At 40.2% G+C, this 25160-nt stretch overlaps 1 protein-coding gene across 2 annotated transcripts in view; it reads right to left on the reverse strand.

Moving 5' to 3' along the window:
* The window catches only part of SLC1A2 (solute carrier family 1 member 2), a 99404-nt gene that overhangs the window by 29577 nt on the left and 44667 nt on the right, over positions 1-25160 (reverse strand). For both annotated transcript variants that reach the window (XM_055816256.1, XM_027795839.2), the window contains exons 2-5: positions 9137-9276; positions 7292-7444; positions 6413-6663; positions 2878-3046 (exon numbers count right to left, since the gene is read on the reverse strand). In XM_055816256.1, the coding sequence (XP_055672231.1) occupies positions 2878-3046; positions 6413-6663; positions 7292-7444; positions 9137-9266 (703 nt within the window). In that variant the 5' untranslated portion in view covers positions 9267-9276. The remainder of the gene's footprint in view (positions 1-2877; positions 3047-6412; positions 6664-7291; positions 7445-9136; positions 9277-25160) is intronic.

Raw genomic sequence — 25160 nt, forward strand, 5'->3', positions numbered from 1 at the left:
CACTACCTGCTAATCCAGTTTTCAAAACTAGTGCATTACACATCTCTTGGGACTTTTTAACATGGATTCACTCTCAATTTTCATGAACGTATTCAGGACATATTTTATTCTTCAATATTTTACTAAATCCCAATTTCACAGCCCAACTATGTTTTCTTCTTTTTTCTTGAATTGATCTTATCATCAAAAAAATACATATACCATAATCTTAGTGCCACGCAACTGTTGGAAACCTCATAGCTCCTGGCAAATGGGAGAGGCAACACACCACCACATCATGATTCTTCTTTGTTGCTAAAACAGTCACTAGAGACCAAAATATTTTTTTCCCTAAACTTTACAAAAGTCCCTTAACAGATTCAACCTATACAGTAATCACTCCTGGAGTACATGAAAAGGGAAAAGCAGACCTAGAACATACCTTTCACAGGCCAGCAGTATTCCAGTTAAATGAAGAAGGTGGGTATTGCACTTCAAACTAAACTATCCCATTAAGCAGGTTAATCTCACTGAAACTGGCTATCAGTAGATACACAATCATTGAATTCAGTATGAGTAACATTTGCCTCCTAAATGTAAATGCTAAGGTGCGAAAGTCTGGAGTATTGGAGAATTAGTGTGAACTGAGTACACGTCATATATGACTTTGGAGCTGTGTCTCCAGTGCTAACCATTACCATCCAGCAATTTTCAGGGTCCAGAGTGGGATTATTAACCAATACTGATAGATGGTTTGAATTTTCAGCCACCCTTTGAAACTAAACTTTCAGTCAGACTCAGCATGAGTTCAGTTTTTAACAAATGTGTGAACTCAGCTGGGAAATTCCCAAGGAAAAACCCATCAGGACACAAAAGCATTCAAAAGAAGGGAATTTTAGTTACCAGTACCCTGGGAAAAAACAGGCTGTCCCATATCCTCACACTGGGTTTAGCAATCAGATTTTTTTTTTTTTTTATAAGCCAATCTCTGGCATATAAAGTCATTCTTTAGCACCAAGCTCTCTTTGTTGACTTACTTCAATAAGGAAGTGAAGTGTACGTTTGTGTGCTGCAGAGCATAGAGAAATGATGAAGATGAAAAACTTTTCAGTCAAAGACCATGTAACTTCCTGGAATTTAGACTCTGCATCAGAAAATGGTAGTAGGTGGTTTTATTCGTTAATTCCAAATGAGCTGCTACATTAGTCATAAAAGTCAAGTTGGTTCATATTTGCAGGAATTTGCCTGGCTTGTACAATTTATGCAAGCTGGATGGCAATGCCCCAACATTTTCACTTCTTCATTCAAAACCAAACCACACCAAACCAAATTAAACCAAGGAAACTCTGCAACATTTGATACTCATTGGTCAAAATACTACAGCAAATCCCCCACCTAAACTGTGTATTTCCTTTCTGTAGGAATTGTATTTTATCCATGACAGAGCCTGCACAAAACAAGTCCAGCACTAAATGTAATACAGCTCTCACATTAGAAATACTGTTTCATTTTAATGCATAAGGAGAGCTCCACGAGAAAAAAAAGCAGGTGAGGGTAACAGCACAAGCCATGAGCTGCTGCTTCATGCAGGGTACAGAACAGCAATTTGCAGCTTTGAAAGAAAGTGGCTCCTCTGCCCACAAATGTTGAATGGAAGGAGCCACAGAGGCAGGCAGAATACAGTGGCTACTGGCTGTTGTACAGCAGGCTTCTTTGCAGAGAAAAAAATGATCTCTGCTCAGCTTACTGATGCTATCTCCCCCACGTCTAAGCAAAGTTGCCACTGCCAACCAACTCACCAACACTTGGAGAAGCTCTGCAGGCACAACAGCCACTGTGTCAGCAGAGGCAGCTCATCAGTTGTAAGGAGTCTGTAAGGGGCCTTTTGTTCCTAAAAAGTGATGGCCTAGTGGTGAGACAAAGCAGTGCTTTAGGTACTGCCACATACTTGGGGACCTATAAACACAGGTGTCAGCCTCAGCCCTGTGGACATGCTGCCACGGAGCCTGTGTACCTTCAAGGGTAGGCATGCCAATGAGGCTACAAATTGAGGGCTAATTTGTGACTGACTTCACCCACATCCAGAAAGTAAGAAGGTGAAGGAGGGGCACCGCTTTCTGGGCTGACAAAATTGTGAGTCTAGACACAGAGGAGAAAACAGAAGTGGTGTGGTAGCTCTGTTTCCCTGCACCCCCACCCCAATCCAAACAGGTGCCTTTAGGAAGGGGTGGGAGACAGGCAAAGACTTCGTACCACCCTCGCTTGCTGGCTTGTCCAGACAAGATGGCAGGATGGCAGTTGTTCATAATTTGCAGCTGGTAAAGGTCAGCAGACAAGATGAAAGGAGGAGGGAGTCGTGACTCAGAGATGTGTCGAGCCTCTCTGGGATTTTTCTTGGGTGGTGCAGTTCACACCCCACCTCTCACTTCAGGCTCTGCCTCAAGCCAAATTCTAGTTCAGCATGCCCAAGACACCTACTGGAAACAATGAGCTCGAATTCATCAGGGGGTGGGTAAAGCACTGGCTCTTGAAGCTCTCCCTCATACTGTTTTGCCAATATGCCTTAGTATTAGTCTAGGTAGGCTACTTCTAGGATGAAAGGATATTTTGGGTAACTCCTACGTGCTGCTCCACCATACTCCAATTAATACCTGCAAAGATGCCAATCCAGAATAATTCACTTGATTGTTTCTGCGATACAGTCACATTTCTAGTACGACCATTAGATTTTAATCTCAGAGACCAATGGGAAGCCAGTAGGCGATAACACTTGATGATTATTTGGGGAGACTAAACTTGCACTGAAGAGCAGATCAGACAACACTGGCTACCTAGTCACAGTCAAAAGCTGTGTCATACATATCATGTATATATTTGACAGGCAAAAAGTTTTCCTACCCAGGACATTCATGCCATCCTTAAATTCAAGTCCCTTCTTAATGACCAGCTGGGCTTCTGGTGGTGCTTCGCGCACCGTCTCATTCATCAGAGCAAAAGCAGAATCAGTGACATTAGGCAGTTCTTCAATGGGTGGTGGCACCAGCACTTTCTTGGTGACAGTTTGGATCTGAAGGCAATAAAAAGGGAGGATAAGTTGGAAACTGAATGTAATCCATATGGGAGATCAAGAAATAATAATAAACACAGTCTTCACTTGAAATTCCAGGGAACTGTATTTTTAAAGGATTAGACATGCATTCCACAACCTCTTACCCCATCTTCCAAAAATAATTCTGTTTTTCAATAGTTCCAAGTGTCACAAAGTCCTGGGAGTCCTCCTCATGACTCTAGTGGGAGAAGCATGGCAAATACTTGTTCCTTACCACTACGATGTAACATTTTACAGGGAGTTAGCCCCTTTGTCCAGATGGTTCACAAATGGTGCTTCACAGAACCTACGTTACATGTTGATACCATTATTTAGCACCAAAAAGCAGACATCTCTACAGATCAGTCACAGCAGCAACTCTGCACTAAGTCTTGTTATTCAGAATGGTCTGTCCAGCCCTAGTTATCATAGTTTGATGGTTAACTTGAATCAAAAACTTCGAACATTTCCAACACTTCACTGTGCGACGGTTCAAAATGGAATACACACAGTCCCCTGAGCTCTCTAATTAAAATACTGTAACAGGATAACAGAAAAATTATCAAAGCTGCCAGATACCTATTAAATCAAATCTGGCCACCTCAAAAAAGAAGACATCAGCATCAGAATGCATCTGAACCCCTCCTGGCACATGAAAGGCAGGGTCAAAGGAAAGCTGGGAAGGAATTGCAGGGGGAGAAATGGGCTTGAGTTTATGGCTAGGAAAAAAGGGAGGAGGGAGTGGAAAAAGAGAAATCTGTGACTTGCTGCTTTTAGAAGGGACATCTTCCTCCCACTTCACAGCTTGAGCCTTTCCTGCCTCTTCATGGCTCTGGGACAAGCAAAATGATTAGGAAGCTCTGACCAGTTTGCCATGGTTTCCAATCTGCTCCCTACTTTCCTTGTTCCTAGAAACATGTTTGAGCAAGCAGCAGAAATGGTGCATTAGCCTTTTGAAGAACATTTGCACCTCTTTCCTGTTGAGACGGACATTGTAGTAATATGGATAACGATATCTTACATCTCTCCTTTCAAAACCTGCTGTCTAAATCTAGAGAGGGGTATGCAGACAGAAAGCCTAGCTTTATATGAGAAACTCTTCAGTTGTCCTCAAGCAACCCAAAATTCCTGCATGTTTATATCTTTTCCAGAGTTAAATTTTATCTGAGGGTTATGTGAAGTATCCAGAATGAGAGAACAGAGTCACAGAAATTAAACTTAAAAGATTAGACTCCATGCACTCAGAAATTCCACTACAGTCACTTAAGTCAAAGGTCCTCAGCCCTCCTTTGCACAAGGCCACAGTCACTAAAAATTCCAAGCCTAGCATCAAGCTTAGATTCTGACACCAGTGTTTAAGGCCAGAAAACCATTTAAACGTCACAATCATATTTATAGATTAAGTCCTATTCTCTTTCATAGCACTTAAGATCTTAAGTCGTTGCTGGAATAGCAGTTTTCATTATAAATTAAGACTTTCCTGTGGTCCATACAAAAATTCAAGAGTTATTGAAATTCCATGATGGTTCAAAGTTCAGTTTCAAATGAGCTGTCTCAAAATTGCAAGTGAATCCCTTCACTGGCTTTCTGCCTGGTCACAAGGGAAGGTGTGTAAAACTCCCCCCCAGACCATGGCTACACAGTACCATTGCTGTGCACCCTTCAAAACCATTCTTCACAGGATTTCTGCAAAAAATTACTTCTGCCTAAGGCAACCCGAATGCTCATGGAGGGAGACTGTATAAATGCAGGAAAATATATGCTGACACCATTAAAAGCAGTTAATTTCCTCCTAAACAGAGGGACAAGCAAAGCCTAACTCCTTACTGAGGAGAAGTCACAAGTTCCATCTGGAAAAAAGTGTGACTTACTTTGCAAATGAAACGTGGCTTTGTGGCAGGTTTTCACTGGCAACTAGCTTGGAAACTGATAAAATTCAACACTGGAAAACCAAAAAGCTCAATAACTTTTTTGATTAAGTTTAAAAAAACAATCAGTGGATTGGTGATCCATAACTAGTGACCTGAACATTGATATTACACACACCGAAAAAGCAATATTAGGTTCTAAGAAAACTATCTGACACAGGTAGCTTAATTCTTCTTTTTTCCACTTTTTGTCCCTTTGTTGAGGTTTTTGACCACTTTCAGCTGACCAGAAATTTAATTCTCCTCTCTTCTGCATTTCAAACAAGGAAGAAAAAAACCATAAGGACCCTGCTCTCCCCTCACTCAGTTTTGCAGAAATACATTTATTACTACATGTGATGTTTAGCCACTCACAGCTTGACCACATGACTGACATTCACATGATGATTTGGAAATACTGAGAATGTTCTCTCTTTAAACCCCCAAGGACTATGTTTTTATGTGGAAGTCCATGGAAGAAGTGAAGCAATCCAAGTGCTTTTGGCAGCTTAGGTAACCCTCTATTCTTCCACCCCCCATGGCCTTGTCTCCCTTCCCACTCTTCACTTTATTCTTTGGCCATAAACACAGCTCCAGTTATCATGCCATTTCACATAGGAACACTTAAGAACAGGTTTGGCAACAAACCCTGTTCCATCCAAAAAAAAAATATTCAAAAAAGGTCTGCATTGTTACCATCAATTGAGTTTTAGGAAAAAGCACATTAATAGAAGAAATATGTTTAAGCAGAAATTAGGAAGCATGCATTTTTCATTTATTTTATCCCTTGAAGTGAAGCTGTTTTGATTAAGCATTAGTGAAAAGCTTTTAGACAAAATTATCTACCAACAGAGCAAGCAACACATGGTGCGAACATCCTTCTTTCCCAGCACGCTTCAAACCTGGCCTGATGAAGCCACCTGAGGTGGGTCAGCCACCTGACTGTATTATCCCCACCTAGTCAGGACTCTAATACAGCAATAGATATTATGAGAGGTTGGGGGTTGGGGTACGTTTATACTGTCAACCAGTTGGAATGAAGATTATCCATCTATTACAAATAGAGCATTGCAGAACCATCTAACTACCAACCAAGATCAGGTCTGGGTAAAAGATTCTGTAATTCATCAGCTGTTCAGTCCTAAGCCAGCATTCATGACTATATATATTGTATTAAAAGTGAGGAAAAAAATTAAGTTTACTTAATAACAAACTAAAAATAATCTTTTTTTAAAAAAATCTATGATTTTAAATAATAACTACAACATATAACAAAGCAGCTATAAATAATGTTCTTTCATTTACCTGCTCAAGACTTAAGACTTGTATTTCTCTTTGCACCATTGTTTTTGTCATTCACCTAAACAATGACATTAACTCTACAGCCATCTCTGGTAAGTAAAAAGTGTAAAAAATATTAGCAAGGAGTAGGATTTACCTGCTGAAAGCATGCTTGGACTAGATTTTCAGGGAAGAGGTTTCGGATCAGATCCAAGAAAGCATCCAGACTAGATACTTCATCATTCTTCTTCCCTTGACCAAGCTGTTTCTTGAGTTTTGGATTCCCTGGATGGATGGCTAAAACCAGAATCACGCCCAGCACAGCAGCAATAATAGTGGTGGACATATAGTAGACCATGGCTCTTGTACCCAATCGGCCACTTGCTTTAGCATCTAAACCAGACAGTCCTGCAGATGTTTTATTTTAAGAAACAAAAAAACCCATATTGACATTCAATCCAATTCAATAATCATTAAATAAAATCCTTCGTAATTTGCAAAGTTTAATGACTGCCTACAGATGCCTACTTTGTCCTTGTGAAATTCGCACCGCTAGATAGATTACTGAAGCTTCTGCCTCCAGTTCCTATGTGAACAACGTTTGCTGCTACTAATTTGAAGAGAATCATTTAAGATTCCATCTAATTGCAGAGGAGGCACTGAAAAACAGAGAATATACACTATCTTTTGCCCTTGATTGCTGCAAACTAGTCACAATCTGGCTGACACCACAGCTTTAAGAAGGCTAGACTTGCTAATGTCATGCCATCTTATTTGCAAGGTCCAATCCAGGAATTAGGTGAAACAGCATATTAAGAGATTTCTGATGTTCAAGAAGCTAGTATGTGTGCATGTGTTTGAAAATAAATTCACTGGAGCGCCTATGTATTAAAGTCAATGAAGTTAATCAGAAATACACATTGCAACTGCAAAATCCCTGACAGGGTCACACTATCATTCTTCCTCCATCACAAAAAGCAAACCAGGTGATATTTGTAGCAAGCATCTTAAAGTATTTATGGCTAATAGATCTTACCTGTGATTAAACTGGAGATAATTAAAGGGAGGATCAGCATTTTTAGCATCCTCATAAGTATATCTCCTGGGAAGGCTATTAACATGATGATATCAGGGTCAATAGGTGTTGCTAGACGAAGAAGACCCCCACACAGTGCACCCAGGATGACACCTAGAAGAATAAAAGAGGGCAGGTCAGTAACATATATATCTGAATGCACACTGAATACCCAGAATAACAGCCTAGGAGAAAAATGGTTACACAAGGCAGCTGATTTTTGGAAGACTTAAGCTTCTGATTAATATAAGGCTGTAACATGCTTACTATGTATCTCTTAATTAAAGAGAAGTGGTCCTGATGTGGAATCTTCTGCCAGCTGAGCTTATACGTAACGTACTATTCTGCTTCTTCAAATACAAATTTGCTGCAAACCACAATGTTATTGAAGTTTACTGATAATGTGTAGGCCTTGCAATACATAGAGTGATAGTCAAATATATTTCATATCATTGTTCTATAGCTGGCAAAATTGAGGCACCAAGAGATGAAGTGATTTACATGAGGCTACACAGATCTGACAGAAGAGCCGGGGTTACGACTCAGCTCTTCAGTGTACGACATCTAGCTGTCAACATAAGAATGGAACCACTTGACAACAATGTCAGCACGCGTAGCTATTTTACAGCCTAAGAAAAACACTGCAGGAAAGCTAGAATATTCTTGTGAGGAAAAGAGATTCTAGTTTCATTTGGGGGTTTTGGAAGAGAGTGCCTGACCTGGAATTGCGCAGATATCATTGAAGAAAACTCAATTCTTGGTACTTATTTATCATTCCTTCCCTTTGATGGTCTGCATCCTTCTCTTTGTGCTAATATTCTCCAATCACAAACAAACCCTTTATCACTTATTTAGATTTATACAGTGGTAACACCTAAACCCCTCTCTCAGGGGAAAAGGCCATGTTTACTTTCATAACATGGTCTTTGTGAATACATATTTTATGTTTACATCCAGGATGCCTTTGTTTTCCTGATCCCAAGCCTCAAGTGTAATAAAACTTGACAGCAAAGCCTGCATTGTGATTTGCAGCAACTATGACTCTTTGAAGTATCAGTTTGATACAATGAAAAGATGTGTGTACTTAAAACTTTTTCTGGACCTGCATCAGGCACCTTCTAAAAATGATTCAAAGCAAATACTGTCTAAACACTTCAGCAGTATGGGTTTTGAAGACTGAAAAATATGGATGTGAAATTTGCAGCTCAAGACCAGCTGCAGCTAGTCTTTCAAACAATAACAAAATAGAGTGTGTCTATGAATTTGCTGCTGCATTTGGCTGTTAGGCTTTCAGTGAAAAAGAAACAGGCAAAGAGCCAGCGCACCACAATAAAATGTCAAATTATTCCATATTTGGAAGCTGCCAAAGCCAGAGGCAATATTCAGGATGAGATCACGGAGCACTGGCTTACAGCTACAGGGAGAGGGACCAAGCCTTAAAAGCAGCAGAGCATGAACTGAGAGATAAAGATGAAGGGAAGGAAATTTTGAAGAGTTTTTGTCTTTTTTCAAGTAACTGAAAGAAAAAAAAAAAACGTGTAGTGCATTTAGTTCTACTGAATGACATTGACCTGACTGGCCTTGGGACTTAGATCACACTTCATTCAAAACCAGATACAGAATGTACCTCGGTGGTTTGGATTTGCTCTGTGCTGTGTCAGTAATACCCTGCACACCTGAACTGAAGTGACAATGTCTACGGGCATCCTATTTACTCTCTGGCTGTTCAGCTGGAACAGAGTCTGTGGTATTACACGAACAAATCCAGATACACACAGAATGTTCAGACCAGCAGCTGTAACGTACCGAATACAGTAAGAGTCAGGAGCAGATTCCTGTGGAGCGACTGGCAGAACTGCACACATATGTTCCTGGATCTGTGCTCCACTGGACTTAAATGACTTTCATGCATCCGTACTTCTACTTGCTTAGGCATATTGTTGGCACTAGAATGGAAAATGAAAATCAAGGAAAAGTTATAGCACAAAATGCCAGAAGTGAGAGGAAAGTCTGAATTACTTCCATCATATTTAACTGGGGAATCTGATGCATATTCCGTCACTTCCCACATTTCACAAACACTATATATTCACTGCTCCGAAGAAGTCTCTGAAATTGGCAAAGGTTTGTCCTTCTAATGGTGCAGCCTTTAAGGTATTTTTTGCAGTTATCTCTCAAATGGTGGAGATGTAAACAGAATTAATTCACTGGACACATCATCCCAACTGTTTCATGGACTAAACTATTGGTCTTGAGCTGGAAAATTCAGTTTCCCCAAAGATCATGGCTGTCTCCTTAAGCAGGAGAGACGGCTGAAGAACAAAGTTTTATTAGCAGGAAAACAGAGATTTTAATACCTTATTTAACTCCAATTCAGGAAAAGTTTATGAAGATTTATTTGCAAAATAAAGGTTTCCACAATATTTTGTTCAATCTTCCCAAAACGTTTCATTTCAACATTAACATTTTATTGTAATATAATCACAATGCTGAGGTCAAAAGAACATTTTTCAACCTGGTTCTAATAAGACTTGAACAGCTGCCACTTAAAATTAGTCCGAAAACTATGCGTCCCCCAAGAAAACCTTTGGTTTCATTGAATTGGCAGTGTTCAGAGGAAAGTTGTTTGACTATGGTTTATATTTGAGTAAGTGATACGCACATAAGTGCAGGACTTCAAAAGCCATGCCTCTAACTTTCTCAACACCTGAGAAATCATCAGCAAAACAGTCCTTCTTATAAATAAAATATTAAAATATACTTGAAAAAACCACTAAAAATACTACTACAGATAAAATGTATAGTTTCCCTAAAAGTTAAGGCTATCTACTTAAATAGGAGAAATGGGTAAAGAACATATTTTTTTAATCAAGAAAATATATATTTTTGAGATCTGGTCTTATGCAAGATAAAGACAAGATTTTAGAAAAAGGAAACCAAATCTTCTATAACAGTAGTCTGAGGTCTACAGACCCAAAACAGGTTTGAAAAGATATATAATGTTTTGATGTTCTCAGTACTAAACCATTTCCAGGGAATCAAAACATTTTTTGTAATATATAGTATAGCTTGTTGTCTTCATAAAGTTTCTCACCAGAAAGTTATGATTAGACTGGTAATAAGAATTCAGTCATTTTGATGCAAAGAGTTTCACAATTTTCCCTTTCACAGTAAAATGCCATTTCCTTCCAATATATTTGGTTGTTAAAAAAGTAGCACCAGCAGAAAATGCACTGGTGGATACTCTTTATTTTAAGGGGGAAGGTGGGGGGGGGAACCCTCAAAGTGCTGTAAATTTCACTTTGTACCTTTTAAAATATTTTACAGTGGTTGTTGCAACAAAATATACTGCTGATAGTAGAATAAAAAACATGAATATCAGTGCACATTCTGACAGCTTAAATGTGAGGCATGCCTACTTCTTGAAGGCTTATGAATGCAAGTATCAGAGATATATAAGGATTAGCCAGGGGATAATGTGCACAGCAGTTATTTGAGGAATTATAAGAAAGATGAGACAGTGTCTGCAGTTTTCATCCACATGGGACAAAAAGCTATGAAATCACTGGTGGAAGTGTGCCACGAAATCAAGGAACTTGGGATCCAAACTTTGCAAGTGGGGATTACATCTAATTTCACTTGTACTCCAGTTCGGTACCGATGCCAGCATGAGATGCTTAGAGCCTGGAGGGGAATTGCAGGGCAGCGAGAGAGCACCTGAAGAGCAGCACAGCAGAATTCCAGCTGCTCCAGCCAATAACTCATGTTCATCGCGGGCCCAACTTAAACGCCTCAATGCAAACACATATAGCATGGGGAATAAACAAGAGGAGTTAGAGATGTCAACATGCCTGCAGGGCTATGATCTGACTGGCATCATGGAGACATGGTGGGATGACTCTTATGACTGGAGTGTTGGAATGGAAGGATACAAGCTCTTTAGGAAGGACAGGCAGGGGAAAAGAGGAGGAGGTGTCACCCTTTATGTCAGCAACCAGCTGGAGTGCACGGAGGTCCATCTGGATGTGGATGAGGAGCTGACTGACAGCTTATGGGTCAGGATTAAAGGAAGGACAGGAGCAGGTACAGATGACATGACAGTGGGGGTCTGCTACAGGCCACTCGACCAGGAAGACCGAGCAGATGAAGCTACCTCACATTCACAAGCCCTGGTCCTACTGGGGGACTTCAACCACCCCAGTACCTGTTGGAGGAGCAACACAGCAAGGCATAGGCACTCCAAGAGGTTCTTGGAATGTGGATGATAACTTCCTTCTTTTAGTCCAGAGGAGGGCCACGAAGATGATCAGAGGCCTGGAGCACCTCCCCTATGAGGACAGGCTGACAAAGTCGGGGTTGGTCAGCCTGGAGAAGAGAAAGCTCCTGGGAGACCTTACAGGGGCCTTCCAGTACCTAAAGGGGGCCTACAAGAAATCTGGAGAGGGACTTTTTTGCGGGGGCATATAGTGATAGGACACGGGGGAATGGTTTTAAACTAAAAGAAGGTAGATTATATTAGCTATTAGGAAGAAATTATTTTCTGTGAAATTTGTGAGAACTGGAACAGGTTGCCCAGCAAAATTGTGGATGCTTTGGGTAACCTGGTCTAGTGGAAGGTGTCCCTGCCCATGGCAGTGGGGTTGGAACTAGGTGGTCTTTAAGCTCCCTTTCAACCCAAACCACTCTATGATTCTATGATACTCTGAACACGAACATGTAACTTATTTAGACCTATTATTCACTACAGGTTGATTACATATTGCTCTGAAACATTGAAATATGGACAGCTGAAAGTAATTCAGAAGAAAACCTTAGAGGCTCTTCCATTAGCAAATGATTAGGCAGAACTGGAATGGACCAGTAAACAGAAGCACTTGGTGACATTATATGTCTTTCTAAGATTTTGCTTTGGGCTAGGTTTAGTCTGATTTCCTGAACCTTTCCCACCTCATGCCATGCCTATCGCTTCATACCATCCAAAGGAAAGCAACCTCACAAATATCGGCTTCCTGAGCTGTGGGCTTCTAACTCACAGACAATGCAAGCATATCATTCCCCTAACATCACTGCTGAAATAAGTCCTCCCATGCAGAAGCAGGCCTCTGGTCCTGCTCTTGTACTCAAGCCTTATTTCTATTCCCATGCATTTCTGAGTGACAGCACAGTGTTTGCTGGCCAGATCCCCCTTCCATTCCGAGTCAGGCCAGCACACAATGGTTCAGGAAGGGAGGGGACAGTGGACCTACTCCCACAGCTGCTGTGACGATTCCAGGATTACATCCCATGTGGACTGAAGCCAGCCCTGCTTGAGGTGGTCAAACAACACAGAGCTTTTACGTGACAGCAACCATCTCCTTCAAAAGTTCATCCATGTAAAATGTAGCTATCCAAATACCCTCTGAGAAGACAAGGAAATGAGAACACAAAGCTCTTTAAGGACATTCCTAAATTTCCAGGAACTTAATACCATATTGTGTGTTTCCCCCAAGTGCAAAAAATGCGTTTTTCACTCTCCAGCTTTTCAAGATTGTAAGTGAACCCTCAGCACTGACTGAAATTCTGATTGGTATGGGTCTCTTAAATAAAAAAGACCCAATACTAAAATATGCTAACCATGCAGACCTGTTACAAAAAGCATTGACAGATGAACATCATCACACAAAACATGGTACCACAAAGGATAATAATCTAAGCACATGCACTGTTAGCGCTGCTCTTAGCAATGAGATTTTTATCACCAGACCACAAAGTATTGTTCTAGACTTTTGAGTATGTTGCAGGGGGGAAACAAGGGGAAACAATAATGAAATAAAAACCTTCTGCAAAGGATAAGAGAAGCTTCTTATGTAGCACATTACAAAAATCAGCATTTTGCATCAGAAATTTTCTATCCAATTACTAAAGATGAAAATGTTTGACCTCTAAACCACGAATTTTTGTCTTATGGACTGTCATCCTCCTTGCACTGTTTTTGTGCCTCTATTTACAGTCGTAAACAATACTTTGTTCCAGAAAAATGCAGAACTTTTTGCACCTGAAACCTGCAGTCACATAATGACAAAACTGCAAGAATGTCCCACTGAAGTAAATAGAAGATACACAGATTTAAGTTAGGGCAGAATCTGGGCCCTGATGGACTGGATCCCCCTGGATCTGTCCTTCTGCTCTGCTGTCTGTCACTGACATCAGTGCGTGCCCACATGCACAGCTCTCTCTATATATCATGAAGGCCACAGTACCACCTTAAAGCACGCAAGGAAGGGGCTTAAATATGTATAAGGCTTTCTTATGCTTCAGATTTTTTTGCTGAAGGAAAAAAATAATGCATGACAGAGTGGAGTTTGACTGCACACCAACTTATGGGCAGTGCTGGGACACAAATGCAAAGTCAGAAGCAAACCTACAACGTGAGCCCCTCCTATGCAACTGAACACCACTAATATAATCTCTGTATTAATGGTACCTCTGTACACAGGTAGGTATCACAAAACAGTGCAGAATGCATTTTAGCAGCTGTGATCTTTCAAACATGTAAATGATTACCTTGGTTAAATAAATCATTGTTCCACTGTGCTGAGCTTCTTTGGCTATTCAAACAGACAAAGCATTCTGAATGCTTGTCTGAAGCCCATCAGACCAAAACCTCATTTATTCTAACTTCACTGAAGCCAGTACATGATAATATAAATTAATTCTGCTCATTATTTTCCTATGTCATAGTGACAAGCAGCCAAACAGCTAAGTTCCAAGGTAGGCCCACAGAGAACTGTAAGAACTGAGACCTTCAAAGAAGATAATATTTTCTGCCAGCTACAGGCACTTGAAAACATTGACAAGATTTATAAAAGAAATGAACCAAATATTGGACGATGTGTAGTCACATGAAACAGCATTATCACTTGGCAGCAGCGCATACCAAGAGCTAGACATACGTGGTGGCTTTTGAATGACTGAGTATCATCTTCTGCCTAGCCCAGTGACACCTATCCTTCTCCCTTTTGAGGCAGCATTTATCGCTAGAAAAAGGGTGGAACTCCCCTGAGCCCAGGATATTTGATTTTTGTTCACCTTAGGAGAATACAGAAGTGTCTCAAAGTGAACACAATCTGTATTTTCACCGACTTCAAATACTCTCTACTCAGCCAAGGTGATATGTAAGCACATTAATACAAATGAGTATCAGGATTCAACTGCAATTTTACCACCTTTTAAGCAAAAAACAACCTCTTGCCTCAATAATCCCGAATTTAGCTACTTACTCTTTCCATTGTCTCTCATCCCCACAGTATGCACAAGGTACAAGAAAAAAAAATAATCTGTCCATAAGCATTTTAGATTATCTAAATATTTACAGTTTGTTTTGTATACAAGATATACAGTGCTATATGAGATAATCTATTTATCTGCAATTTTTAAGCTGTAGTCTGTTTCTCTTGCTGGTTGCTACACATAATGGTATCAAAATGCAGGAAAGTAATTTATTAAACACCAAGGTCCCTAAGATTTTTTGTTCCTATTTCCTCCAAGCATTTTTCTTAGGTTTTATTTTACCTTCCTCTGGGAAAGTTTGCTGTTCTACTTCTTTTCAACTGTTTATTTCCTTCTCCTATTCCCAGTGAAGTTTCTAGGCCAAAAAGGTTGGAAAAAATGTTCACTTCTTTACCTTAGTTACCAAATATAACTTCTTTCCTCACAAAAGTTAAGGGTTAACAATTTGCACAGTGCTTGAGTGACAATGCCCTTTTATTTTCAGTCAGTTATGGGGAAAGAACTCTGCATGTCCCAAATACTTACCCAGCTTAGCACAAACCTAGAGTAAAAACTAGAGGGGAAAAAACAGTATTTCATCTAAATGAAAAACGTAGACAAAGATCATAACAAGGTTACTGAAAACAGATGCTGTAGACAGGGTAAATTAGCAGAGACCGTGTTTAATTTGTATAAGGTATTTCAGCTGTGTCAATTAATCAAGCAGGTAATTCTCAGCACAAAAGTCTGCTCAGCACTGCCTGGAGATTGGCTTTTAGGGTTTTTTGGGGGGGCTGGTGAGCTGCTCAGAGGGGAGGTTCTTCTTAGCATAGCAAATGGCTATTTCAAAGTAGGATAACAGAATGAGGAAAATAATTTTTGGGGGGTCTGGCAAAATAGCACTTGGAGGCTTATTAAGGGTTATTTAGAAAACATTCAGGATTTCAGAAAAATATTTAGGAAGAATTTAGGGAAATAGCATTTTCTTCCTGGAATACCATGAATAAAATACCAGCTTATGTTTTGTAGCAATTATTTCAGTCTAGGTAGTAAGAGTTACTCCTGAGAAAATGACCTTGGACAGACTGGCTTAAGTTTCTGTTCAGGGTCTAAGAACATCTCTTGAGCTAGATCTTTGCTATCAAACCAAACTCTGCTTTCTTTGGAGGCAATGAATAAATGGCAGGCATAAATGGCAGCTCAGTTGTTCCTAGGAGGATTGGCCTTCTTAAGAAGGGTGGGGGGAGAGCAGAGGTAGAAAGGGTCTTGACCTCAGAATAAAAAGTGAACAAGCTGCAAATGTCTTATTGCCAATCACCTTATACGCAGATAGTTCAAATATAGTCACAGCTGAAAAGTCATGGCAAAAATGGCATCATGAAGTTTGGCGTGTAGTAAGCTTGGTGAATCTTTGCTGACAGAGCTCATCCTAGCAATCAGTGGAATTGCATGGGAGTAAATGAGAACTTAATCTGCCCTGAAGGGTATTTGTTAGCAGCGATATGCTTGGATCAGGGTTGTAGCTCTTCCCCTTTCCCTGAAGAGACAGTGTAACACTGATGACTCAGGACCATATGCTGCCCTCATGGCAGGGACAGGGGGTATGGATCTGCTCTACCCTGCATGGTCCGCTTACTCCTATCCCATATGTAGGAAAGGGTTAACTCTGGTTGCCAGATAAAAGACTAGTGACTAGAAAAATGGAACATCACCAGGACAACAGGGATTTCACTTGCTGCATGTGAGGAATCTGGACTGTCTGCCACAACTCTTCTGAAATTAGGGCTCAAGCATCAGCTTACCAAGAAACTTCTTTTTTTGAGTTGAAATAGAGTTGTCTGCTGCTTGAATGATTTATATCCAGACAACAGCTGCTGAGCCTACACTGGGGGACAAGCGGGCTATATTGCTCCACTGTGTCATGACATGTGCTGTAGTGTGGGGGTTTATTTTCTTAGATTTGATACGAGTTCCAAACCACAGTTGAGCTGGTGAAGCTCATCATATACAGCCACAATATGACAGGCCATAGAGGGGAAACAGCTAAAATACTTTTACTGTGCAAAGTATACATTAGCTGTGGCATCATTCCTGTGATGTCACATTGTTAAACGTTGCATTTGCACCATTAAAATACTCTGGTCAGGTCTCAGCCTCTTCACAAAAACAAAAATTTAAAAAAAGGCAAAACCAAACACACAAAACTACTACAAACATGAGTAACATAAGCTTTAGCCCGCATTAACCATGGGGTTATTTTAAGCCTCTTGCTGCCACTAAGCTCTTTCAATTTTAACTCCATTATGTAGGTTTTTTTCTTCTTATTCGTAAGACATTAATGAATTCTGAGTAGAGATTTAGTCATTTACCGTGGAGTCTGATTTGGCCTAGGGGCTGGTATTACAAGCAATACCCTGAAGCATGACTTGCCTTTTTGCAGTGGGAGAGGAACTCTTCTCCCTTGATCATTTTCCATCCATGTTGTCCCCTCGGAGTTAGCATTTAGTATACATTCTGTGAGTTTAATATAATCATTTGAGTGAGTTTAATCATAATCACATCAGGGCAACCAGGTGATGAGGCCCAGCCAGCATGGGTTTATGAAAGGCAGGTCCTACTTGATGACCTGATCTCCTTCTATGACAAGGTGACCTGCCTAGCAGATGAGGGAAAGGCTGTGGATGGTGTCTGCCTGGACTTCTAGTGTGACCAGTAGGACACGGGATGTGATCGTCCCCCTGCACTCTGCGCATCTCAAACACTGCATTCAGTTTCGGGCCTCTCACTATCAGACAGACATTGAGGCGCTGGAGCACATCCAAAGAGCAACAAAGCTGGTGAAGGCTCTAGAGAACAAGCCTGATGAGGAGTAGCTGAGGGAACTGGGGTCGTTCAGTCTGGAGAAAGGGAGGCTCAGGTGGGACCTTACTGCTCTCTCCAACTACCTGAAAGGAGGCTGTAGGCAGGTGGGGGTAGGTCTCCCAGATAACAAGGGACAGAACAAGAGGAAACAGCCTCAGGTTGCACCAGGGAAGGTTTAGATTGGATATTAGGAAATATTTCTTCACTGAAAGGGTGGCCAAGCATTGGAACAGGCTGCCCAGGGAGGTGGTGGAATCACCATCCCTGGAGATGTGTGTGTAGATGTGGTACTTAGGGACATGGTTTAGTGGTGGACTAGGCAGTGTTAGGTTTATGGTTGGACTCAATGATCTTAAGAGTCTCTTCCAACCTAAATGATTCTAAAGATGCTATCTATGATTCCGTATTTAAAAGAGCTGACCAGCAGCATCCTTACTGAACCTGCAGGGAAGAGTGGTCTGTGCAAACCCACTCCTATCTCCAAATTAGTTAGCAGTTACATGTATCTCTTTCTTCTGATTTTTTAAAAATACTGTTCCATGAAGTCATTTAGAAAACCAGCTCTTCATGGTCTACCTGAGTTTGCAATCTTTGAACTTAGGCTCCATTTGTTTCCATTTTTAAAAACTTACTGGGGTTTTAAATCCTATTGGGGTTGGCAGGAGGTTTCTGCTCACTGAATGCTTGATTTAACAGTTTCTCCAGCTTTTGAATCTGGCTTAGGAAGTTTAATTGTACAGTGGAGAAAGAGTAGCCTAGAGGCCATTTGAAAAAAGGAGCAAAGGAAAATGACCTATAACGTGACAAGATTTTTTTACAAGCACATGGTACTTCTTTACATATCTGTCCAGGTCTTTCCACAAATACTTATCACAGTGGAGCACAGACTTTTTTTTTGTTTGTTTTGTTTTGTTTTGGTGAGGTTTCTTTGTGTCTGATTGACTAATGTATTGACTTATGTATTAACTGGGCTGCAGCAATAACTCTGAACTCTAAGAAAGAGAAGTAAAGATGATGGGTCTGCCAGGCAGGCAGGAATTGTTTTATACTCACAATCACACATCCTGTACATGTCCACACACATGGGTTTGAATAATCCCTTTAGACAGACTCCAGTGTGTGGATAAAGTCTCTTCCTGTGCAAGACTTTTCCTGTTAACTTGCAACTTAGATTTTATATAGCTTTTTATGCCTTATTATATGGAAAATGAGTCCCTATGGAGAGGTTGTGAACTAAAGTTCACTTTTCATGGAACCTTGCGCCATAAACCATATGAAGCCAGTCAGACCACATCATTGAATTATGTTGGTTTTGTTCGAAAGAAGATACTTGTATTTTCAAGAAATAAGTATGTAATTGCATACCTAGAAATGTTTTGGGAGTATCAGGTAGGCAGGGGAGGAAGCAATCAGGATAACACCTAGGTGCTTGAAAGGAAGAGAGATGGACATGTCTGCAGTAAGTTGCAAAAAAGGAGATCTGTAATACCAACTCTCTACCCACCAGGTGGTGGGTCTGATGGTAGGGAGCCACAGGAAGCTTTACAGGTATCCTTCCACCCCTCAGTCATGAACCTGCTGGCTGCGGGACCTCACAAAGCAGTGCCTTCAGGCACCTCTTACCTAGTCATAGGGAAACCTGATTTTAACACCTCAAAGGGAGTGTGTGTCAGAGTGTCTGTGTGTGGGCACTTAGCAAGTTAACTTTCTAATTTAGTGGCGTGACAAAGCCTGACAGAAAGAGATTAAGTTACAGTTCCTAAGAACAAAGCCAAGGTAGTTATCCAGACCTCACGCAAGACAGGTGTTGCATGGAATTCTATGGTCCTTGGCAAGGAAGATCCAAGGAAGTACAAAAATTTGAGCGATTGGAAAACCACTCCCTGCAGAAATATCTGAAAGACCCAAAAGTGCTTCTTGTGTCTGCATGCACTGACCAGTCTACAAAGCAGAGTGAGTGAGCAAAGACATGTTATGCTCCTCTCCTTGTGAGCATCTTCAGGGTGAAGCCTTGGTAGAGATTAGCTGTTGTTTGTAGAAAGACAGAATTTGTAATATAGCTTACATTTTCACAGACAAAGAGAAAGCTTCCATAATTCTTCCTATTTGTTAAGTTTTCTGATCATGACAGCTGAGAATCTGGCCATGGACTTTTTTTAACAAGTCTTTATATTTGGCACTGACATATTTATGTGAAGCTCTGGCTCTGTCTGTTTACTATCTCTGCTTTTCCAATCCTGAATCTCAAGCCTAATCAACCTAAAAAAGCAAATCCTACTGTAACATGGTAAAGATTCAGATTTACTCTAAATTTCAGACCTTAAAGGGATACCAGTTCTTTATGGAAGGAGGGTTGCTAGTTTGTTTCTTGTCTGGTGTAAACAAGATGTGTTTCTATCTACAGGGATTGTATTCTATCCGTCATTCAAAGTCTAAAGTGAGAAAGTGTGTTTTAAACCATAAAGTATAATACCTATCATAAAGATGATCACTTATTTATGTAATGATGCACATGTGGAACATCTTTTTTAATTGTTAAATTTCTGATAGGGCTTTATAGTGGAGTAACAACCTGGGAACTTGCATGCTTCATTACCTCAGAATTGTGTACTGAGGCCGAGATGAAAAGTAATAGAATTAAGGATGAATCACATTATTATCATTACAGAAAAGGATATAATAATGATGTGCTTTGTGCAAAAAAAAATTATCTACTTAAATGCTCAGAAACTCAGAGACAAGTAATATCATGATGTTGCATTTGCCTCTACCCAAGTTGTGCCAGGTAGCACAAAGTAAAAGGCTATGAAATGATTGGGGATTAACGTAGTTTTTAAGGGCACTGAGCAAAGATTAAGTCAGCAAGAATGTGAGAAGATCAGAAATATAGCAGCTTCTAGACATGCTAGCTAGGAACAAAAAGGAGTAGAAGTGTGGAGGCTTTTTATATAATTCAGAGTACTTCACAGAATGGCAGACTGAACAAGGAGCTCTGATTAAGATGACAGATTGTAAGAATGAATCTTGCCATGACAATGGGAAACAAAAAGCAAGTTCTCCTATGAATTGATTTCTTGAGTGATGGCTCTTGAAAGACCTTTCCTGCGATAAATTCTCACAGGTTTGTCGTTGAAAGCAGCTACACCAGTGATTTTGGATCACATCACTCACACAGAACAAGTTTCTAGTGGCCACATAAATCCCTGTGGCTGAATTGGTGCATCAGAGCTCTACAATTAAGTAACTCTTAACTAAATCCAAACACAGTTATTAGCATTCATCTAGACACTGTTAGGGATAAAAAGGCTCAATCTTAATAGCTTAATTTTTTTCTCAGCAAATCCACGTATTAACCATTTAGTAACAAAAGTACGATACGTGCCAATGAGCAGAAAAAACAAAAAATGAGGAAAACCCTCCTTGCCTGTCCTGCAATTCTTGGTATCCTCTTTGAAAGTTCCCTATAGCTTTCATAACAGCATGAAAGTACCCATCAAATTCATTAGGAGTCTTATTAATGCTGTGCCATAATGAAGTGCTGTAAACATCTGGGTGATTTTAAGAGATACAGCTCCAAAGTAAATTTCAACTGAAAAGAAGTGTCCAAAGATGATACTGCTTTAACATGCAAACAAAAGTTCTCTCTCATACCAAAGCTTCATCTTTCTTTTCCAGTGTACTTTAGAAGCTATAAACCCAACAAGTGGCTTCTCAAAGTACTAAAACCCCTTTCATTTATAAATGCTTTTTGACAAATGACTGGATAGTACTAGGCTTGCTACACACATTCAACCAGAAAAACTAGAAAATCAAGATTAAAATCTTGATTTTAATCAAGCTGGGATCAAAAAGGCTTCTTAACAGAGGAAATTCTAAAAGGCAGCAATAATTTTCACCCAGTGTAAAGCATCTCCTTCATTATCTCATGTGCCTTCATAATTAGGGTTTGGAGCATTTTTTTCATACTGTACCTTTAAAACAAACGAAAAACAGTAGTAAACACACTGCAACCACATTCTTGGGAAAGAAGGGAAAAGTTTCCTATTCACATGGACTAGGAATTTATTCTAGTAGCTGTACAAAATGGAATGGCCATTCAGGTAAATAGGTTGCTCAGGTGGTCTGTTTATATTGTTCCCTCCTTATCAACATGAGAGATGTCTGCCAGGAAAATACACCCACAAAACCAACACTATGAAGACAAGAGCTCATAAATACAAAATAGCTTTCACAAATAAGTGTATATTTAGGATTATGGCCTTGAAGATGATGATTCACTTGTTTTCTACCTTATATATTATACAAGTGATGCCCTCTGGGCACACACCGCTGTCAAAAGCTCTGCCTTTGAACCCCTCAGGTCTCCTTACGCTCATTTTACAGATACAAAACAGCTGAGAGAATTTCAGCGTTGGCAGGAACAAGGTTATTGTTGGCATTCCGTAAGTCTCTATCCTAGCAAGACATTTTCTTGAACATTTTGGTTTTGCTCCTTATTTAGTATTGTCTACTTGACTGTAGTATAACACTTTGGGTAGCCTCAGCTGAACTACTTCAGCTCAGCCTGCTGGTGCCTTCTTAGGGAGATGCTCAACTTCAAGACATAGCAGCACTGTCATCACTATGTATGTGTTGAAGACAAATCTTTACATCCAAAAGTTGTGAGGCTCAACAACAGGATGCATTACTCTGAGCTGCAGCAGTTGGTTTGCTGCATGATACAACTACTGGCACCGCATGAGGATGCAATAGCTTCTGTGAAAATTAGGATGGACTTTAACCTTGGCCAAATTCAACCATGGAAACTTGAATTTTTCAATGTTAATGGAAATCTAAACAGGTTAATTTTCCAAATTATTCTGTGCTACTCACCCTAATGGCCTTTAAGACTGAAGAAGGTCAAACTAGAGGGATCATTTAACCCAGCTGGAAATCCCTGACAGTGACCAGCTCTAGATACCTAGGACATGACAGTAAGATAAGCATGAAGCACAGTACTTCCGCAAGTACTGTCCTAGCATTCATCAGTCTGTGGGTTGTGGATTTTAAGCATTAACCAGATACAACCTTTAAGATGCCTTCAAGACAAAGTTAGAAAAAGAAAGTACAAGCACGCATCACAAGCAATTTTTCCCATTCTTCTTTGTGAGACTTGTAATCCAGTTAGATTTAGGAGAGACCAAGCCTGAGTTGGCATTCCTAAGGCTTTCATTGAGTTTTTACTGAGATTTCTACTAAAGTCACTTGAATGTTTACCTGAAGTTGGAGCTTTTTTATTTTTTCCCCCCACTTTTGGAGGAAATTATTGCCAAGAAATAAAAACAGCCCACACCACTACACATCTAAGCAATGGATGTCTTAAGGGCTAGTAAAACCATGTGACGCATGACACCCCTCAGTGTTGATTGGCCCATCCCTTGGCCAATTTCAGAGTAAACACACAGAATTGTAGGCTCACTTGAGAGCACATCACAGCCAAACACAATCTTCTGGTCTTTTATCTAATGAATAGTGATCTTGTGGGACACAGCTATGTTTTAACTCAACAACTCTTACACATGTCCTTAAAGTTAAGTATATGTTTATCTGGTTGACTAAACTGGTCCCTAACCAATGAACTGCAGGAATATACAGCTCTAGAATTTACTAGGCTATTTCTTGTTAAAGAAAATCTTACAACAGAATTGCAAACTGAAAGCAATCACTGCCTAAATAACGATCAAGGGAAACAGATTTTTTTAGTGAAGGCTGTACGTATCCTAGCTTATATTTTTGATGCTGACTAAATATTAGGCTTCTAAGTACTTAGGGACTTTGAAGCCACCACTGCTTTAAAAGACCCTCATGTTTTTTTCCATTATATGCAGATCACCCAGAAACTTACTACTTTTAGGACTATGGGAAGCTTTAGATTTCATAGTTTTTATTTACTGCACCTCTATTTTGTTGCTTGAAAACTTTAATAGCAAAAGACATTTCAAACAATAATTCATTGCTGTCATATTGGCATTTGTAGCCAGAAGTGAGCTGGAGTCCATGGAGAAAGCCATGCTGCTTCCAACTCCTGGAACTCTCATTTGAGCTCTGGCTGTCAATTCAGCGTACCATGGGTGTTCTCGGTGCAAGCCAGTAAACATTTTGGTTATTTGCATTTACAGCTTATTCCTTGTCAACAGAGCTTATTCTGTCAAAAAAAATGAAGTGCAGAAGCAGCCACAGTGGACACACTAAAAATACGATGGACTAGGTAATGGTGTGGTTGTGCCACATTCCCATTGCAAGGCGATGCTTAGGTTAGGCTGAATTTGTAAACATCAGCAAGGTGTTTACACGTGTGCTGAGGTTACAGAGTTTTATAGCATCTTACAGCATTTGCATGTTGCTTTCAGATTAGCAAAGAAATTGATATTAAAAAATCCACAGAGTACATGACTTAGCTCTGTTACTGCAAACAACTCAGTACATGCTAGTTCAATTGCTTGCCTTTGGCAAAGTATTTAGTATACAAATTTAAGCGGGAAAATCTGACGTTTTCTTTTGCTTAACAAACCTAATTGAAGAAGCATTCTCTTCAAATGCTCTTTAAAACTTTGCTGCCCTTTCCACATATCCTGCAGTAACAATGAGTGTTTAATTTCTGGTCCTTCTCTGCCTGATTACTTAACAGGTGACACCAATCAAGGGACAAAGTCTGTACCACTGAAACACTTGAAAAGCTCTAGGAATGAAAAATCGGTGACTGTGTATTTGTGTGTCTTTCCTCAGGCATCATGAAGTCACTGACTTGGAACTTACCACATACTTTTGTTCAGGTCTCTTCCCTACTCTCTTTCTGCCCAGCTCAAGTCTCACATACTAACCTTCCTACTTTCTGATTACTGAAAATGATAGTTTTTCAAGATTGTATTCATTGTAACACAATTAAACAGGCTGGGTTTGCCATTCTTGGACTACTTAGCTCAGTTTCTTCTGCTGTTAATGCTTTTTTAGCCTGCTGGTGCAACCCAAATACCACCCCATTACTCTGTGAATGGCCAGAAGTCATTCATTACCCAAGCAAATGTCTCCTATGACCATATGTCTTTCCGTCACTACACACTTCGCATGGCACTAGTTGCAGTGTGTTTCAAAATATACAAGTGTCCTTAAGGACATTTACACGAGCACTGTGGCCATCCCCAAACGTGATGAGCAAGCCCCTTCAGCAGGCAGAAAGTGGCAGATTCATCAAAATCAAAAATGTTTGCCCCAGAGAAAATACCAAAGTATTAACTTCTTGAAAAGGTGTGCTCAGCATTTTCTCTCACCAATTTCTCTCTCTGTCTGTTGTCCCCTTCACCTGTCCTCACTCCGCTCCTTCACAGCAGCGGGTAGTCACTCCCTGCTCCTTGCTGTACCCCGCCGCCTGCCCACAGAGAAACTGCAGCTGCACCGTGCTGCACACACAGGCAGGCTTCCCAGCGCTCAGGTAAAGTCACTTTCTAAGAGTGTATGAAAGTGACAATTGGGAAATTTCAAGCCAGAACCAATGCATCACTCCTAGTTCAATAATTATGACAGTTACTATTTTTCTTGACAGGTTCACTCGACCTTTCAAGGGGCAAAAGTACAGTTGGTTTCAATTGGCTGCAGTAAGGAAAATATCCACTGGAAAAAAATATTGTCTTCAGCTTTCCTAGCACAGTATGAAGTTTTACTTCTAACAGTCTTCAGAAGGGTT

Source organism: Falco peregrinus, chromosome 1 (genome assembly GCF_023634155.1).
Source record: "Falco peregrinus isolate bFalPer1 chromosome 1, bFalPer1.pri, whole genome shotgun sequence".
NCBI lineage: Eukaryota > Metazoa > Chordata > Aves > Falconiformes > Falconidae > Falco > Falco peregrinus.